Source organism: Phocoena phocoena, chromosome 16 (assembly GCF_963924675.1).
Source record: "Phocoena phocoena chromosome 16, mPhoPho1.1, whole genome shotgun sequence".
Classification (NCBI taxonomy): Eukaryota; Metazoa; Chordata; class Mammalia; order Artiodactyla; family Phocoenidae; genus Phocoena; species Phocoena phocoena.
The window spans coordinates 54,042,530-54,062,070 of NC_089234.1; the positions used below are offsets into that span (position 1 = coordinate 54,042,530).

General features: G+C 54.3%; 1 protein-coding gene across 1 annotated transcript in view; it reads left to right on the top strand.

Moving 5' to 3' along the window:
* Nucleotides 1-18,244, top strand: part of ZCCHC24 (zinc finger CCHC-type containing 24) — a 59,491-nt gene extending 41,247 nt beyond the window's left edge. Inside the window, exons 3-4 of the mRNA XM_065894532.1 lie at nucleotides 8,480-8,644; nucleotides 16,672-18,244. Coding sequence (XP_065750604.1) covers nucleotides 8,480-8,644; nucleotides 16,672-16,785 — 279 coding nt within the window. The 3' untranslated portion in view covers nucleotides 16,786-18,244. The remainder of the gene's footprint in view (nucleotides 1-8,479; nucleotides 8,645-16,671) is intronic.
* The last annotated feature ends 1,297 nt before the right edge of the window (nucleotides 18,245-19,541 follow it).

The following is a 19,541-nucleotide window of genomic DNA, read 5'->3' on the forward strand; positions in this document are numbered from 1 at the left end:
TCTTGGCTCCACGGCTGTGGGGCCCTGCACAGTTTGCTTGGCCTCTCTGGGCCTCTGTTTGCTCTCCCATAGAATGGAAGAGCTTTGGAGTGACAGGTTGGCAAGTGACTGGCCCATAGTAGGTGCTCATGAAATGTTAGCGCCCCAGCTCCTACACTTGGCAGATGAAGTTCCAGGTTGGGCCTGGGAGAGCCAGGGCTGAGCCCCGGCCTCTGACCGCAGCCCCTGTTTACTCCCCATGGGTCCAGGCTTGAGGGGAGAGATAGCACGGAGGGCAAGGGGGTACCTGTGGGCCTGAGGAAGGGGGGCTCAAGAGAGGAGACTCTGGGAGAGGGGCATTGCCTCCTCCAGGGAGAGCCCCCAGCCCTTAGAAAGGGTCCCCAGAACCCTCTTGGGCCTTCCAGGAAGGGCCAGCAGGGACGCACAAAGAGTCCTGGGCCCTTCGTTCTCTGTGTCTTCATCTATGGAAAGGGCATCTCAAACCCAGGGCTCTTTCCCTCTCGACTCTAGGTCAGGATCACCTCGGCTACCTGGCCACAGGAGAGCATGCAGACAGGGGGCACAGGGATCCAGCAAGGAGCCCATCTGTTCCTTGTTTCCTCCCTTGCTTCTCTTGGCTCGGCCAGTGCCTCTCAGCTGGACGTGCTGTGGGGTCAGCCTAGTGTTCCCTGGCAGAATGGGAGCGTGAGGGTGGCTGCCAGGCTGTCCTATGGGCCTCAGGGAAGAAAGTGAGCCTGCCTAGTGGTCAGTGCCACACTCATTCGAGAGATGGGGAAACTGAGGCCCAGAGAGGGGAAGGGATGCCCCCCGGGCCACCCAGCATGCCAGGGCCTGTGACAGTAGCAACACTTTCCTGTTTCTCACCATCCTGGCTGGATGGGTTCCTCATCTTAATATCGTCTTCACACACTGCGGGGCAATTGAGAGGATGGGCTTGAGTCAGCAGCCTGGGTTCAAGTCCAGACTCTACCACCTGCTGGTAGTATAGCCTTGGGTGAGTTACTTAACCTCTTCATGCCTCAGTGTTCTCATCTGAAACCTGAGACTAAGCATACTTGACTCATAAGGTGATTGTACAAAGGGGGTCTGGCTCTGACAAGACACCCAATGAGTATGGCTATTACTGTGTCCCAGAGCTCGGCCGGGCACAGGCAGGCAGAGGTGGTGTGGCCAGGGCTGGGGCTGAGGCCTGCAGCTGGGGCCCATAGCCAAAACCGTGATCCAGAGAGCAGAGGCCTTGCGTCCTGGGGCAGAAGCCAGTGTGGAGCCATGATGCACAGGGCATGGCCTCAGGTCCTGAGCACCCCATCTCACTGCCCCCTCCTGGGCCAGCGTCCCTGGGATGTTCTCCTTCAAGCTACCAAAGATGACAATGTCATCTCCCTGCAAAAAAGACTCAGTCTAGGGACTTCCCTGGTGGTGCAGTGGTTAAGAATCTGCCTGCCAATGCAGGGGACACAGGTTCAGTCCCTGCACCAGGAAGATCCCAATCCCACATGCCGTGGAGCAACTAAGTCCGTACGCCACAACTACTGAGCCTGCGCTCTAGAGCCCACAAGCCACAACTACTGAGCCCACGTGCCACAACTACTGAAGCCCACACACCTAAAGCCCAAGCTCTGCAACAAGAGAAGTCACCGCAATGAGAAGCCCGCGCACCACAGTGACCAGCCAGACTCTTATGTCATGTGATAGGTGTGGATACTTCCAGCTGTCCTCAAAATTGAGGGAGCAAATGGGATCCAGGGGCTGGGAAGTCCACTCCATGGCGGGGAGGGCAGCTCTACGGACATGAACGTGGTCCAACAGAACAAGCAGCCAGAGGTTGGCCATTGCCTGGCACCCAGGCCCCAGGGGAAAAGTATGGACAGAGCTGCCATCTCTGTCTGGTTCCCACCACCTTGGAAAAGCACAGGGCTCCCCCTTGTGGGCAGGAGGGGCCTGCAGGCCAGGGAGTCGGCTGATGGACCATCGTAATTTTCTCCATCAAAGTCATACCTACTCATTCAAGACAATTCATTAATTAGAGCAGAGCATCCTGTCTCCCGGAGGCAACCTCTGAACACTTCTGACTGATCTCCTGCCGGCCCTTTCCTTGCACATTTTTCCTTTTTACAGTTTTACTCTGGGAGCAGTCTATATTCAATCGCTTATCCTGCTTTCTTTTTAAAATGTTTTCCCAAACCCTTTTTTAAAAACCGCATAGGGCTTCCCTGGTGGCGCAGTTGGTGAGAGTCCGCCTGCCAATGCAGGGGGCATGGGTTCGTGCCCCGGTCCGGGAAGATCCCACATGCCGCGGAGCAGCTGGGCCCGTGAGCCATGGCCGCTGAGCCTGCGCGTCCAGAGCCTGTGCTCCGCAACGGGAGAGGCCACAACAGTGAGAGGCCCACGTACCACAAAAAAAAAAAAAAAACCGCATAAATATTTCAATGGCTTTGTTGTCATTTGTCCAATGGGTGTAACGTCATTTAGGGAACCAAGACATTAGTTTTTTTCCAGCCTGTCGCTGTCATAAACAATGCTGTAATGGATATCCTTGAACATCCTTGTGGTCTGCACCTCTGATCTTTTATTTCCTTAGGATGGTCGCCCCGATAGAGATTTGCTGGGAGGGAAGGAATGGAACTTTTAAAGTTTGAAACCTTTACCAAGTTGCACTATAGAAATGGAGTAGGAAATGTACTTGTTCAAGCCCACCCCCAGCAGTGTCTGAGAGTGTTCCCTCTCCACACCTGCCTGGTTGGCCTTCACCAGCAACAAGAGTTGGGAGGATTACAGAGCTGAAGTGCCCTCAGAGTTACCTGGTCCAATTGTCTGACCAGGGCAAAAGTCCCTTTGGCAATGTCCCTGATCGTTGTTCACCCATTCTCTGCTTGCATACCCCTAGTGAAAGGGAACTCACTACCTAGCGTCCAGCCACAAGAAATCTCATGAGCCTTTAGGAAGAAAGCACTGAGCCATCCTGAAAAAGTGCCCAGGTAGCGTCAGCATCCTCTACATCTCTCCCCAAGCTGCTGGCTTGCCCGGATGTCTCCTTCCACTCCCCGCCCAGCTTTGCCCTGGTTACTCCCTGGCACAAGTCCTCCTTCCCACCACCATGCCAGCCACCATTTCTCACTTCCCAGGGTCCCCTCCATGGTGATTCTAGCCTGATCTGGAGGTCAGAGGACCTGATCCCTCGTCTCAGCTCAGTCCCTGATTTGCTATGTGTCCTTGAGCAAGTTCCCTGGCCTCTTTGGTCCCCAGAGGGCCTGTCTGTACTAAGAGGGCTGGTTTCTGAGCCCCACTGAGCTTTGCCTGAGCTCCTGGCAGATGTGATTTCCCAGAGGGGTGTGTGGCAGGGACCTGGGTCAGGAGAGCCTGGTCAGGCCTGGCCTGCTTCCCAGTCGGGATGGGCAGTGGTCCCTGCAGGGCCATTGGTAGTCACTGTCTGCTTCATGCTGACATTTATGAGAAGAGGCCATGCCTTTCTGGGAGGAGAGGCAGGGGGAAAGTGTGGGGGGCAGAGAAGCCTTCTTTCTGTCAAAAATTCCTACTCCCTTTGGCCCTGCTCTTGTCTGTAAGTGTAAGACTGATGGGACTGAGCCCTTCCGGGAAGCTGCTGCTCGCTGCCCAGAGCTGCCTGCTGGCCTGCCCTCCCTCCATCCACTGCCTCTCTGCCCCTGCCCCACAGGCATCTCTCCCCTCTGACCCGTAGGAGGGCAAAGCCACTGGGCTAGGCTGAGCTGGAGGCCCTGGGGCCTGGGGGATTTCTTCTCCTGAGCACAGGCCTCAGCCTCATGGTGGGGACACACTTGGGGGTGACAGACAGAAAGGGTGTAGCCTTGTGGAAAAGCCTGCTGGGCCTGGCCTCCTGCCCCTCACATACTAGAAACTCTTTGGTAGGTGCTTTCCCTTCCCCGTGCCTCAGTTTCACCATCTGTTAAGTGGGTGATGCTATTCCCTGCCCCACAGGGTTATGGGGAGAGTTGAATGGGAGCCTGACAGGCCATGGAGCTGTAGCACAAAGCCTAGCTCACAGGTGGTCCTTCGTAAAAGTCTGTTCTCTTCACTCTTCCCTTTGTCCTCTGCCAGCAGCATCCACAGAGCTTCCACAGCCTTCCTCTACCTTTCTTGACTCCCCCCGAGGATTCCAGAAGATGAAGACACCTAACGCTGTTCTTATTTTGCTTGCCACCCCCCACGCCCCGGCAACACAGGGGTGGTGAGCCCACCCTCTACTCAGGCTTCCCTCCCATCTTTGGGACTTTCCTCTTACGGTTTATGCCCATTGGTCTCAGCCCCAGCCTCTGTATCACCTGGAACACATCTGCTCCCTCTCCCTGCACAAGCCCCAGAAGCGAACGCTACTGAAATCGCTAACGGTTACTGAGCACTTGCAGTGTCCACCCACCGAGCTAAGACCTTCATCTGCGTGAATGCATCAAATCCCTCCAACGGCGCTGGGAAAGCTGGCCCGTTCTCATCATCCCGGGTTCCTGTGGAAACCAAGTCACAAAGAGGTTGCATAGCTTGCTGAAGGTCCCCCAGACAGTCACAGGCAGAGGTAGAATGCCACCACTGGCATCTGGCCCTGAAGTCTAAGATCTGAGCCACGTATCATGTGGTGGGGTGTCAGAGCTGGGCCCTCCCAGTGCCTGGCCTGACAGCAGTGTGGGAATGGTGCGCTGAAGGCGTTTGATACTGCAGGAGCCTGGAGCCCCTGTCCCTGCCCAGAAGCTCCCAGTCCTTGATGGAAGGCTCCAGAATGTCCAGGTTTCTAATTACATGGTGTGGTGATGTTTTCCGACTCACCCCCTTGCTCTTCTCTCACCTTCCTGCTTCTCCCTTTGGTGCACATGCCGTTATCTTTTTATTTGTGTACCTTTCCTTCCTGTTCATTTCTGGAGCAGAGACTTTTTGGGAACTGAACTGTCGATCTTGCCCCAATCCTCACCCTTCACTCTACTGAGTGTCCCGAGATGCCTTGACCCTTGCCCTTGGACCCAGCTGTGTGAGGCCAGGTGCCAGGTCCCATCAGTCTCTGAACCAAGAGGCCTGCAGAACCAGATCCCAGAGTGGGTCTGGCTGGTGATGGCCCCCACATTTCCCACTTCAACCAAGAAGTCTCAAATCCTACCGTCAGTGAGGTACCACATGTCAATCCCTTGTCCCCCTTTAAAATGTAAGTGCCTTTAAGAACGGGGACCAGGAAACTGAGTTCATCTAGTACTTTATTTCAGGATTACCGCAGAACGGAGGCTGTGTAAGTTGTGGGTACCAGGCACCAGGTAGAAAAACGTGCCACCAGAAGTGGTTGGGTCACTGCACACCCCGTATCTTGAGACCAACACAACTCGAAGTGCCTTCAGAGTCATAGGTGGCCTGTCTACTGCAAATTGACTGGACCCTGGGCCCTGGCTGCACGCCGAGTGCTCCCCTTGGCATAACTAGCCTCTCTCATGGACCTGACCGGTGCCGAGAGCCAGCCCTGCCTTGTCCAGCTCGGTCTCCCCAGGATATCATGGCTTCCAGGAAGGCCAATAACGATCCAAAAGACATTAGGCAGTGGGCCCAAAAGACCAGGGCGGCGTTGTTGTCACTTTCTAAGTTTAGATTTACACATTCAGCATGTACGTCCATTTCTAGGGTTTTGTCTGTAATTCTGGTAGGCTGTCACCAAGTGGTGGTAATGGCGGCTGGGCAAAAAAGGCATGATTACCGAAGGAAGAAATTATTATTTTATATACCGCTATTGTTCTATATTATTAAATAATAATAATTAATACTCCTGTTTGATTTGCCAGGCATTGTTCTAAGTGTTTTACCTCACTTAATCCTCAGAACAGTCTTTCGTGGTAGTTCCTATCGTTAGTCTTGTGAAGTGACTCGCCCAGGATCACAGAGCTAGGATTTGGGTCCAGAGTCTGGTGTTCTTAACTTTTATGCACTGCTTCAGAAACAGGCAAATACCCAGGGAAACATTACTATGGAAACAGACCATCTCATAGACCAGTACTTCTTAAACTTAATAGCGTATGAATTCCCTGGGGCTCCTGTGAAAATGCAGATTCTGATTCAGTGGATGGAAGATGGGGCCTGAGACTCTGCATTTCTAATGAGCTCCCAGGCAATGCTCAGGATGCCAGTCTAGGAATGACTGATAGTCACAGTGTAGTGCCTGCATTTAAGCCGGCCTCAAACTCAAATCCTGTGAGTGCTAAGCAGGTGACATAACGCAGGGCGCAGTTGGCCGTAACAGAGGTGACACGGAGGATGCATTGCAGTCGGTCTGATGGGGCGGCCACTCCTTAACCTCAGCTGATAATCACCAGCAAGGAGTCTGGACCAATGTGGTCATATTTCTATGTGAAATCTCGCACTTTCAAATAATGGGGCAACAAATTCAACTTTCTAAAACACTAGGCAGCTTGTACGTGAATGTTCATAGCAGCATTATTCATAATAGCCAAAAATTAGAAACAACCCAGTGTCTTTCCTCTGATGAATGAGTAAATAAAATATGGCATGACCACATGATGGGATATTATTCGGCACCAAAAAGGAATGACATACTGATACATGCTGTAATGTGGATGAACATTAAAAACACTACAGTGAGTGAAAGAAGCCAGACACAAAAGGGCAATTATTGTATGAGATGTCAAGAGTAGGGAAATCTATAGAAAGAGAAAGTAAATTAGTGGTTGCCTGGGGCTGGGTATGGTGAGGAAGTGGGGGGTTGGATGGTGAGTGACTGTTAATGAATACAGAATTTCTTTGGGGGAGTAATGAAAAATGTTCTAAAATTAGACTGTAGTGATGGTTGTATAACTCTGTGAATATACTAAAACCCATTGAACTGTACGCCTTAAATAGGTGAAATGTCGGGTACGTGAACCATATCTCAATAAACCTGCTTAAAAAAAAATACCATAGAGGAGAGAGCCAGTTTCTTTAATATATAAAGTGCAATTACAGATCAACAAGAAAAATACCAAGCCCCAGCAGAAAAATAAAAATCACAAAGTATATGAACTAACAGTTCACAAAGGAAACACAAGTGGTTCTTAAATGCAAAAATTCTCTCTTGGGCTTCCTTGGTGGCGCAGTGGTTGAGAATCTGCCTGCCAACGCAGGGGACACGGGTTCGAGCCCTGGTCTGGGAAGATCCCACGTGCCGCGGAGCACCTGGGCCTGTGAGCCACAATTAATGAGTCTGCGTGTCTGGAGCCTGTGCTCCGCAACAACAGAGGCCGCAATAGTGAGGGGCCTGCACACCTCGATGAAGAGTGGCCCCCGTTTGCCACAACTAGAGAAAGCCCATGCACAGAAACAAAGACCCAACACAGCCATAAATAAATAAATGTTTTTAAAAAAAGGCAGAAGACAACATATTTAAAAAAAAAAAATTCTCACTTGCTCATAATAAGTGTCGTACAAGTCAAAGCTACTCTGAGAAGATTTTCTACCTCTTAGGTTGGCAAAGATGAAAACTATGTTAGGGAGGAGACGGGACATTAAGTTTGTACACCTGCAGCTGGAGGCATGGAGGCGGGTAGTGGCAATTGTCATCTTTAAAAATGAAAATTGTACATACCCATCAACCCAGCAATTTCACTTCTAGGAGTTTATTCAACAAATGTACTGTCACCTGTGCAAAATTATATATGTACATACACACATATATGCAGTTATTCATAGTAGCATTGCTTGCAGTGGAAGAGTGGAAACAATCTAGACATTTGCAGTAGTGATGGGAAAGCACTATGAACCTTGCATAGATCTGAATACTGTGCAACCCTCAAACACAATACAGCAGCTCTGTTTATACTGATCTGGTGGAAAATATTATATATATATGTCTGAGATATATTATTAAGTGAAAAGGGAAGATGTAGAACCAAGTATATAATCTGTCTCCATACAAGTGAGGGAAAAGAAAGGATGCACGTACGTATGTATATGGTGTATATGTTTGTAAATGGAGAGCCCATCTTTGGGGTGGTGTAAAGGAAATTCAGATAGCCACCAGGTAAGGCAGCAGATGGCTGGGAGCAGGGGTGAGGGGAGACACACTTTCGCTGCTTACAAGGTTGTATTCTGCCTGCGTTGTCTCTTCAGTAGCCATTTAAAGCACACCACCCAGGGCCAGAGAGCACCTGTGTGAGGTCGTGTGACCACCAGCTGCCCCTTCATGACAGCAGAGTTAAAGGAATAGTTCCTAGCCACCATCGAGGACTTTGCTCCCTTAAATCTAAAAGAGATGTGCGCCACTCACCACCTCCTCTGTTCTCTGTCCCCACACGAGTCTCCCAGCCTTGGGATTCCCATGTGTGCTCTGAGGGTGACTCTGGTGTTCTCTGGACTGAGGACAAAAGGTATCCGGCACACGGGGACACAGGGCATGAAGGCTGAAGAGGGAAACCATGAGGACCCCTGTGGGGCATCATTTTGGCCTGTTGGATCCTAATCCCTGTGTTTGCTTCCTGTCCTCTAGGCACGCCCCAAAGGCGAGGGTCTGACCCCGTACCAGGGCAAAAAGCGCTGCTTTGGCGAGTACAAGTGTCCCAAGTGCAAGAGAAAATGGATGAGCGGGAACTCCTGGGCCAATATGGGGCAGGAGTGCATCAAGTGCCACATCAACGTGTACCCACACAAGCAGGTGAGCCGGGCGAGGGGCGGGGGAGGGGAGCGGGTGAGCCGGACGAGGGGCGGGGGAGCGGGAGCAGGTGAGCCGGGCGAGGGGCGGGGGAGCGGGAGCAGGTGAGGCAGAAGGACCGGGGGAGGGGGAGCTTTTCCCTTACTGAGCCTCAGACGATGGGAATGGGACCAGATCTATCCAAGTTAGCCCTTTCTTTCCTTGTCTCATAGGAAGTGGGGGGGAGAGGGCTTGTTTCTCCAGGAAGGGAAGGAAGATAAAGGGGCAACTGTACGAAGACCCTGAGACCACAGACCCCAGTGAATTTTGAAAGTAACGAACTGCAACCGTGACACAAAGAGGGATACGCAGGCGGCGGGATGCTGTAGAAAAGTGCATTTTGTTGGTTCTTCGCCCAGTTGGCGCATGTTTACAAGGTGGATACCGGGTGCCAGATACTGTGCAACGGGGCTGGTGGCCAAGGGCCGGCCTGCCCTGCTGGGAGGGGGTTGAGGCAGCTCGTCCCAGGCAGCACTCACTCACTGCAGGCTACAGAGAGGAGGCGGCATTTACTCTGGGGCCTGAAGCAGGGGAGGAAGCTAGACCTGTCACCAGAGGGAGGATGGTCATCCTGGGAAGAGGGTACAGCAAATGCTAATGCCCTGAGACTGTTGGACTGGAGATGCTCAAGGCTGAAAGCTCAGTGAAGGAACAGGAGAGTGGAGTGGGAGATACGGGAGAGCTAAATGGAGCAGTCACCAGAGGAATTCGGGGGGCCCTACAAGGAAGCCCCCAGCAACAGGGCTTTCGGCTTCATTTTGAGCTGATTGCCTTGGTTGTGTGTAGAGACTGGCCTAGAGGGGCTGGGAGACTGGGGAGACCAGCAGGAAAGCCACGGCCATAGTCCCGGGCGAACCGAAGGAGGTCTGAACTCAGGTGGTGGCTCTGGATTTGGGTCCAACACAGAGCATCACGGGATCGGATGTGAAAGGTGACGGGGGGCCAGGAATCCAGGAATGAGAACAGTCACACTCTGGCTTGAGCTCCTGAGTGGATGGAGGTGGTCGTTACCAAGGTGGGCAGCCTGGGCTGGGGGCAGTTGGGATGGGACATAGGTGTTCTAGATAAAGGCAAGAGATCTCTAATACATGCTACATTTGAGATGTTCCTGAAAATCCAGGTCAAGACGTCAAGAGGGCAGTTGGGTTTGTTATTCTGAAGCTCGTATGAGAAGTCAAGGTGGTTCACCATTGGCCTAAAGGTATTTAGGGAATGATGAGATTTCCTGCAGAATGTGGGTAAAGTAGCGAAGGGATTCCCCAGACCATGTGTTGTGGAATCCCAGCATTCGGAGGTCAGATGGAGGAGAAGCATCCAGCGAGGAGGGGGACCAAGGAGCGTGGAGTCCTGGGGGTGGGAGGGTGGCAGTACAGGTGGTGGCTGGTGCTGAGATGTCAGGTGTAATGACCATGGAGAAGGGCCCTTGAGGTTTGGTAATAAGGAGGTGGTCCCGAAACTTTGGAGGGCATCACTTTTACCTGGAGGACTTTTTGAGCTGCCACCAAGCTCTGAGAACCACTGAAGCCGATGCCCTTTAGATCTGTTGGCCAGGGCAGTGTCCATGGTGGTGGAGATTCCCTGGGCCAGGCCGCAGAGGAAATACCTTCACTGTCCACTTTTGCAAAGGGCATTGATTGTGGAGAGAAGCAGAGAAATGGGACAGTAGCTAGAGTAGGGATGGTGGCGTTGAGATGGGTGTTCTGAAGATGGGAGAGCCTGGAGCACATTATAGGCAAATGAGAATGACCCAGAAGAAAGCAAAAGGCTGATGATAAGGGAACAAGAGGGAGATGCCTTATCATCAGCCCAGGAGGGAGGGAGGTGGGGGATGATTGGGGAGGGTCGTGGGTTTGATGGGGCAGAGAAGGGGGACCTCACTTCCAGGGCTTCTGTTTTCTCAGTGAAATGGGACATGAGGTTTTCAGCTAAAAGTCAGAGTGAGGAGGGGTGTGGTGGGCTTGGGGAAGGACAAGGAAGGAAGCGAACCTACTAGAGAAACATAGCCGGACTGGCAAGCAGCATGCCAGCCCAGGGGGAGCTTCGAGATCATAACTGTCACCCAAGCCGTCAGCCCGGTTCTGTGACTTGGCCAGTAGTGTTCACTGCACAGGTGTGGGCCAGAGATGGTGTTACAGGGGTTCGGGGACAGAGGTGTGCCAGATGAGTGTTTCAGAGGGAAGAGTTCAAAGAGTCAGGTGTGATGGTGGAAGAGTGTGGTCCTGGGCTGTGAGCTGGACGGCTGGGAAGGGAAGCCAGAGGGGCCCTGATGGAGAGGCGGGGCCCGGACTGGGGGGAGTGCCGGACAGAGAGCAGGTTTCTGAAGGCCAAGTCCAGGCTCTGGCTGAGGGGATGGTGGGAGACACGGTCACTGCTGGTGAGGTAGTTGGGGTACGGGGAGCGGGGGTGGGGCGAGCCTTCCCTGTGTAACCTGAGTCACCAAGACGATGGCAGGAGCGGGGGCGTGGGGGGGGGGGCAGAGGAGGCCACAGGGAAAGGGAGACAGGAGGATGGGGGAGGATCCCCCGAGGCAGTGACGTCAGGCTGAGCTCCGAGGGGCAGTGGAGGGTCAGCAGACGAAGGGGGCTGGGGTGGGAGTGGCAGAGAGGGGAGGGTGCGCTTCTGGTGAGGGAACAGCACGTGCAGAGTGGAGAGGACAGGGCCCAGCCGAGCACTGGAGGAGCTGAGGGGTGAAGCAAAGTGCGGAAGGAGGGGCCGGGCTGCCTTGGGCTGGCTCAGAGGCCATGGCATGGAATTTGGTCTTTATCCTACTAGGAGCATCTGGGAGTTGTCCAAGAGGACTCTTGTGGTTGAAACATTTTGTGATTTTATGACCCTCGTGCAGGCCTCTGTTTGCAGACTCTTCATCCTCCTGCCCCCAAGGGTTTCCATGGTTCCCATCACCCACACTGTCGCACACAGGAACATAGATGGGAAGCTGGCCATGCAGCCCAGTGGACAAGGGGCTCCTTAGTGCAGGGGGCCTGGCCCACAACCTAATGGCACCAAGGGAGACACCAAGGCTCTGGAGCGCCAAGACAGGCTTGATGACCCAGTGGCTGGGCACAGGGCACGTGATATGCACATAGTGTTGTAGGAGCATGTCGCGGCTGGGGCTGAAGGCGGGCAGTGTAAAGGAGCCACGGCACCTGGATCCTGAAGTCTTCCTGGCAATTCCTGAGCTGGTCTGGAACCCCAGTTCGAAAGCACCTCCCCAAATGTCTGACTGTCAGCACGCTCGCCCTCGTTGAACTCTGCTCCCCCAGGGCCCTTGTGCGTGGCCCGTGCTGTCAGAGGGGTTCCTACTTTCTCTCATTGGACACACTTTGTTGACGGCTGCTCGCCAGGTCTGTGCAGGCTCTGAAGGAAGACGAAGGTCAGGGGGCTGCCTGGCTTTCCAGGAGCTTCCTCTGCAACCCAAGGGACAGGATTCCATCAGACAGGGTTAGCAACTGGCGTTCAGAGAACTCCTCTTCTGAGTCGCAGGTGTGGTCACCCTCCGGGTGCCGTTTGCTGAGCCCCTGCACACCCTTCATGTGTGCTCTGCCCTCAGACCGGGTGTCCTGTTCACTGGGAGGGAACGTGCAGTCCTGAGAAGCCACGTGGCCTTTCCAGGGCCCCCAGGTGGAAGTGGTGCCTTGGCGTTGAACTTGCACCTGTGTCTGCCTCCGTTGGTGTCCCAGCTCGCGCTCTCTGAACTGGGTGGGCTGGAGCAAAGCGCTGGGCTGGGCTCCGAGCACAGGAGAGAGGAGGGGTGCTGTAGGTGCGTCTCAGTCACTGGAGACTGGCAGGAATTGGGGAAGTTGTGACAGCAGTGTGTGGTGGCCAGGCACTCCTCTGCATATACCTTTATACCTTTATCCTCTCAGCCACCCCATGAGGTCAGCTCTATTGTCTCCCCATTTTACAGAGGAGGAAACTAAGGCAAAGGGCATAAGTGACTTACCCAAGGTCAGTAGAGAAGCTGGAACTCATGAAGAGGGATCAAGTTTGGGGCTGGAGGAAAACATGGAACCTGGAGGGGACAGATGAGTGGCCTGGGGGAAGCGGGGGCAGGGGGAACAGCAAGGGCAGGTCAGGGTGGCTGGCTGGGGAGGGGAGCTGGGAATGGGCCAGTTCCTGCAGTGGCTCAGACGTATGGTGCTTGGGGCTGTGCTAGGGTCTGGGAGGCTCAGTCCTTATGACTCTCACACCTCTGTGACCTAATCAGAGGGGCAGGGCCCAGGCCACGCACCCAAGTCCACCAGGGCCCAACTCTCCAGTGTGGCTCCAGCCTCCTTGGCCGCACCCCTGTATTGCCCTAGCACCCCTTCCATGATGCCGGGCCCGTACCCCCATCCCCCAGTCTGGCAGTGGCCTCTCCTGCTTCGTCTCCATCCTGCGCTCAGTCCAAGCACAGCCTCCCTGACCATCACCTCCCCGTCTCCACACTCAGGATCAGAGTCTCCCAGGCCCAGTGAGGAAGAATCTTCCAAGTGCGTGTGGCTCTGCTTTTCCTTCTCCTCGTCATTCAGCCCTTGTTTGTTGAGCACCTACTGTGTGCAGCGGGGAGACTGAGGCCCAGAGAGGAGATGGGACTTGAGCAAGGTCACTCAGCCAGACAGGGGGGCCTGGGACCGGGTCTCCCCTTGCCTCACCCCCCAACCTCCTGTCACAGGGCTCTTCTCCCTCAGGGAAGTGGCAAGCTGGGCTGAGGGCAGAGGGGGTGGTGGCCCTGCCGAGCTCCCCAGCAGTCAGGAGCCTTTGAAGAGCTGAGAGGAGGGGCTCAGAGCCTCTGTCCCCCCATACTCTCCCTGCCCCCCACGGTGGAGAGGGGTTGCTTTATTTCTACTGCGCCCTGAGCTCTGACCTGTGTGGTATCCATCTCCTGAGAACCCTCCACTTCCCCTCCCCTCCCTCCTCTACCACATCTGTTTCCCGTCAGTCTCCAGCTGCGGCTCCCCCCTGCCAGCCCTGCCCCCCATGAGAAGAAAACACTAATGGGCTTTGCCTCACTGTGGGGGGTGGGGATGGCCCTGGGGTGATCAATCCCAGCTGCTGACTGTTTTTCCCTCGCAGAGGGGAGTCGCCTTGACAGCTTCCCCAGCTCCTCCACCCAGTGCCTGGGCAGGGCTGAGCCAGGACCCGTGGAGGGAAGGGGCGCCGACAGGGTCATGGCCAAGGAGCGGGGATGGCCAGGATGTTGCAAGTGCATTTCCACAGGGACTCAGCTGGTTCCCCTGTTCCCAGCCTGCTCCCTCTACATAATAATAATAGCAATAATGCATGATATTAATACTGATCAACACTGCTCTTTATGTACCAGGCACTGTTCTAAAAACTTGGCATATATTAACTTATTTACTCTTCACAACAACCCTATCAAGTAGGTACCCTTATTAGCCCATTGTGCAGAGGAGAAAAATTGAGGCACCGAGAGGTTAAGTGACTTGCAAGAGGTCACACAGCAATTATAGAGTCTTACAGAGCTTTTTATGGTTAGAAACTACCTTAAGACAGTCATCTCATTTACTTCTCTCCCTATCACACGTACAGCAAATGTTATTAAACGCCCCCAACCCAAGTTACAGAAGGGCAAGTTAAGGTTCTAAAGGAGAAAGTTCTCTCCCAACAGTCCTTGGCAGGTAGGTAAAGCTGCAGGCCTCTGGCAGGGCCTTTAATGTCTTGGAGCCTCGGTTTCCTCATCTGTAATATATGAGGATGATAATATGCCCCTCACAGGACGTTAGGTTGTATGATTTATGTGGCCGTGCTTTGCAAAGTGTAAACCACAGGGAGCAAGGGTGGTGTCAGGCCTGCTTGCTCTGGTCTCTCCGGCCCCGCTTGGAAGATGGGTTCAGGGAGGGGCTCGGACCAGCAATGAAGAGTCCGGGAGGGGAGCTGGACATCAGGCTGGGTTTAGTCTGGGGGAGGAAAGACTTCAGAGCTGCTCACATCGGACCTATGGGGGCCAGCAGAGAGTCTGCATGGCCCCTGTGTGGCTGGGATCACTGGGATGGGCGTACAGGGACCCAGACTTCAGCCCAAGATCGTGAAGTGCAGGCAATGGGCTAAGCCGGTGAGCTCAGCCGCCAGGGAGCTCTCCAGCGCTGGGGTGTGTAGGCCATGCCCTGGGATACTGTAGGTGTGTATCAAGATGTCTGGAGGGCAGGGGATGTGACCTTCCCAGGTCTTTCAGCTTGGAATTGTGGCTTCAACTTTCAGTGGCCCTCTACCAGCTGGTATTCCCCTCCTATTAGTAATAATAATAAACAACATTAATAACTTTTATGTGCTACGCACTTTCTATTTGTGATCTCCCTTGAGTTGTAACAATAGTCTCGTGAGAAAAGTGCTACTGACATCTCCTTTTACAGATGAAGAAGTGGAGGATCAGAGAGGTCAGGTGGCTTGCCCATGGTCACACAGCTCACAGGTAGTTTGAGTCCAGGTTTGACATGAAGCCAAACTCTTTCTCCTTTCCCCTGGCTAGGAAAGCCAGTCATTGAAAGCTTACTGAGATGAAGCCAAGGCTCCTGCCCTATTTCCATGTCTTCCCAGTGTGGCTTTAGGCCTGGAAGCACAGGGATGGGCTTTACGACCCTGGATCAGAACCCTGCCCACCCACAGTCCATACACTCGCTTTCTAGAGCCCTCTGACTCGCCCATTCTCTGCTCTGAGTGTCAGCTTCAGGCCAGGCACTGCATAATCAGGCAGAAAAGTTGGTGCGCTACTTTTGAGCTGTTTGCAGCCTGTCCAGGGGGTAGCGCTCACGCTCAGCTCCCCTCCAGGACCGTTCTGGGTCCTGGTCACTGGCACCAAGGCTCCCTTGGCCCACACCAGACTGCAGTTCCTGCCCCCTGTCCTCGGCAAGTGGCTCCCAGCTGGCCCTGATCAGCTTCCTTTGAGTTCCCCCGAGTCCATGCAGAGGACCCTGCTACAGGTAGGGGTTCTGGGCTGGGGCTGCGGCTGCCAGCCAAGAAACCGTCTGCCTCGGGAGGTGTGCCTAATATCCTCCGTACATTTTCCAGAGAAACAAGCTCGCTTTTGAGAGCCAGGATGCGAGGTACAGAGGGAGCAGGGAAGCCCCCTGTGTAACAGAAACGTGCTTGTATGTGCCAAACGCCACTCAGTTTACAAGCATCTAGACATCTGACTCCGCCCTGTAAACGAGCTGCAACAATGGCCCACTTTACAGATGTGGAAACCGAGGCTCTCTGAGGCCACACTCTGAGTGAGTAGCCTCAGAGGTCTGGCAAGTCACGTCCCTTCTCTGGACCTCAGTTTCCCTGTTCAGAAACACCTAGCCACTCCACTAACGAGGCAGGCACTGTGCCAGGCCCTGGGATGTGGGATGAATCAGAACACTGGCTGCTGACGTCACAGAGCTAAGGGCTCGCTTACCCAAAGCCTGAAACACTGTGACCCCGTCCAGGTTAAACTCCCCTTGAGTCTTGAGGCCGCAGGAGCAGGTGTGGTGGTGACAAGTGGCCTGGGAGCAAGCAGTGGATGCTGGGAATCAGGAGATGCGGCTTGGGTCTCCCTTGCGCTGGGCCTCAGTTTCTTCATCTGGATAATGTCTGTGCCCCACTGTGCTGCCTCTGTCTCGGGCATTCGTGAGCTTCAGGTGGTGGCTGCTCAGAGAGTACTGGCGGGGGTGGAGTTGGGGGGCAAAGTGGCATGTAGACCTGGGGCTCTGTGTGCAAGACCTCCTCCCAAAGCACTGACCCCAGCCTGAGGCGAGGCCTATGCCTCCCAGGATGCAGGACTCAGGACACTCGGGTTGCCTGCAGCAAGCGAGAAGCAGGAAGGGTCCTGGGCGCTTCGGGAAACAACCTCTGATTACAGACGCCTGCGCTCTCTCTGGGCCCTCCCTGTCTGTCTCCCTCCTCCTGTCTGTCTCGAGCACTCTCTTGCCTCTCTCCGCATCTGTCTCACTCTCACTGCTCCTCTGGTATTTCTTTCCGCTCCCTCCTCCCCACCCTTGGGCCCGCTTCCTCCTTCCTCTCTGCAGAGACCCCTGGAGAAGCCCGATGGCCTGGACGTGTCCGACCAGAGCAAGGAGCACCCCCAGCACCTGTGCGAGAAGTGCAAGGTGCTGGGCTACTATTGCCGGCGCGTGCAATGACCCGGCCGCCTGCTGGGCCCCGCCGCCCTCCTGTCAGCCAGAGAAGACGCCACCCCCCTGCGTGTCCCCTGTGTGCGCGGGGGCGTCCTCGCAGGCTTACAGGTCTAGGGGGTGGGCCCTTGGCTCATGTATGTTGACAAACAGTGTTACTGACGTAGCTGCGCCCCCAGAAGGCCGGGTCTCTGCGACTCTCTACGGGGGGCCCTGGGTCTGTGTGGAGGGAATAGGGCAAGCAGAGGTCAGCGCACAAGACCACACAGAGCCCTTGGTGTCCCCGCAGGCTCTCCTCTGAGACTCCCTTTGGGGTGAGCAGCCTTGTATTGGCCACGAGTGCACTAAATTTACTGTGAATCCCAGAGCCTGCAGGGGACTGTCTCCCCAAGACCGGCCAGGCCGCCTTTTCCCACCCAGAGCCTTCCAGTTTGCCCTGTGTGAAAAGCCACTCTTAGAAAGCCCTAATTTTCTGTCTAAGTCAGCACTCATGGCAAGCTGACACCTGTTCTCGCAGCTGCTGGGGAGCGGGCATCTCTGCCCCCTGCCACTTTGAGCCCCAAACCTGACCGCCTCTGCCGTCACTGGCATTGCACCTGGGCGCCGCACCCTGCCCCCCACCATAGACCCAGAGGTCAGGCACGGGGAGGCACTGAATGTTGGACAGTGTTCCAAGGTGTGACCTAGGGCACATCAGGCAATGCCTCCCCCCTCTCCCAGCACCTACTACCCCCACTTGCTAGGATTTTGTCAGCCCCATTCCCTTCCCCTCTCCCTCCCCTCCCACCCACGAGAGGGGGCCACCCCCTGATGGAGGCTACAGGACCCAGCAGGGAAGCCACTCTGGCAGGAAGGACACAGGCCAGGCAGATCAAAGACCCCGGTTTTAATGCTGGCCTCACCACTGACACACTGTGGAGCCTGGGAAGGATTCTCATCTCTCTGCTTCGCTACTAGTTAAGCGAGAGAGTGACAGCAGAGAGCCGAGAGGCCCGTTTCTGTTCTGATGTTCTGGGATTCAGCCTGGCTGTGTGCCATCTCCTGGAGCAGAAAGCTTTATTTGGACAGTATCCCCAGGTCCCGTGCCCCCAGTATCACCCGTCAGTTGGTCACTTAAGAAGTCATGCGGAGGGATCCCGTCCTCCCCTGTCGCCCCTGCAGGCCCAGCCCTGCCTGCTGTCCCCTACCCTGCAAACGTGAAGGAGAGGGTTCCCCCCACCCCAAGACAAGCTACAGAACCTCTCGTTTGCAAAGTGGGGATAATAGTTCCTACCTCCCGAGGTGGGGAGAGGCCTCTTGGCGTTCACACTGGTCAGGGCGACATTGTCCTGGCTAGTGGGGGGATCGCCTTCCTCTTTGCTCCCTCCCCAGTGAGAAGTCCTATTTTTATTGTCATTATCACCCTTCCTTTCTCCCAGGGGAACCGGCTGTCAGAGCTGGGTCACTTGATTTTGCCCCAACATTATGCAAACCACGAAATGGGCCTGAAATTCAGTGTTTACCATGGCTCAAGGACACCCAACCCGTGTCCAGTTGCCTTTTGTTTTCAAATGAAAATGTTTTGTACAACTGAGGAGTTACAGCAAAGTGTTAATCAGGGGTCCAGGGAGTGAGTCGAAGAGATGGAGTGAGTGCATTTGCAGCCAGAGGGCTGCAGTGTAGATTTGGGCAGGGGGGTGGGGGGGGCCATGCCCTCTGAGCATTTAAGAAGGGTGTATTTGCTCCAGCCTGAGCCCTGTAGCGGCCTCCCTCCGGCCTGCCCCTGACTGTGAACACGCTCACCGCCCACTGAGGAATCCCTCCCAGCTGCTCCCTGCCTGCTCCAGGGTGTCAAGGTGAGCCAGAGTCACCCTGTTCCAGGGCTCTCTGTCCCCAAGGAGAAGCTGTTACTGTCAGTCATCCTAGTGCCCTGCTCACGAGAACATTCGCGGTGGTGGGCAGTGTGCTGGTCTCTGCTGCAAGGACCAGGTCTCAATCCTTCCAGGGACCTGGCTCCACAGGGGGACCTTGGCCTCAGGTACCTGGGCTGCAGTCATGGGGGAAGCCCACACCTTAGAAAGAACCCAGGCTCCAGACCCCTGGAGGCCAGGGCCTTCCACAGGCCAAGAGGAGAAGGGATATCACCCCAAAGTGACCTTTGCAGTGGGTTTGTCCAGCTGGCAGCCCCCGCCATCTGTGCAGAGCTGGCCACCGCAGGGGCTAGGCCCTCCCTATGAGGCAGCCCTTCTACACCGCCCCCTCCTGCACTGTTTGGCTGAATTTGGGAGCTCTGTGTGCTCAGCGAAAGCCGCTGCTGTCCAGGCTGGTGCTGTGAGAATCAAGTGCTCAGAGGGCCTGGGCACCCAGGAGACAAGAAATTGTGTGGTTTTAGTACGTTCAAAGGGACAATCGCTTGCAGTTAGTAGATCTAGCGATCCAGTTGGGAGAGAACGGTGTTTACCCCATAAGAAGTATTCAATAGTTCTACTTGTGAATTTGTATTTATTTTGAGTTATACTTGACACAGAATTCCTTTTTTTTTTCTTAAAGAAAAAATACTATGTGTGTATTTTGAAACGAAAATTCATGGATGTTAAAATTTCTGCATGGTTTCCAATTTTTCTCACAACACTGAATTTGTTACCTTCTCCCGAAAAATCTTCACAGTGATTTTTGTCTGTATATATTTGAGGGCTTTTTTTAAAAAAAGAAAAAGAAAAGAAAAATATGATTGCCTGATTTTTGAGATTAAAGTAAACAAAAAGAGAGGCATTTTCAAAACTTCA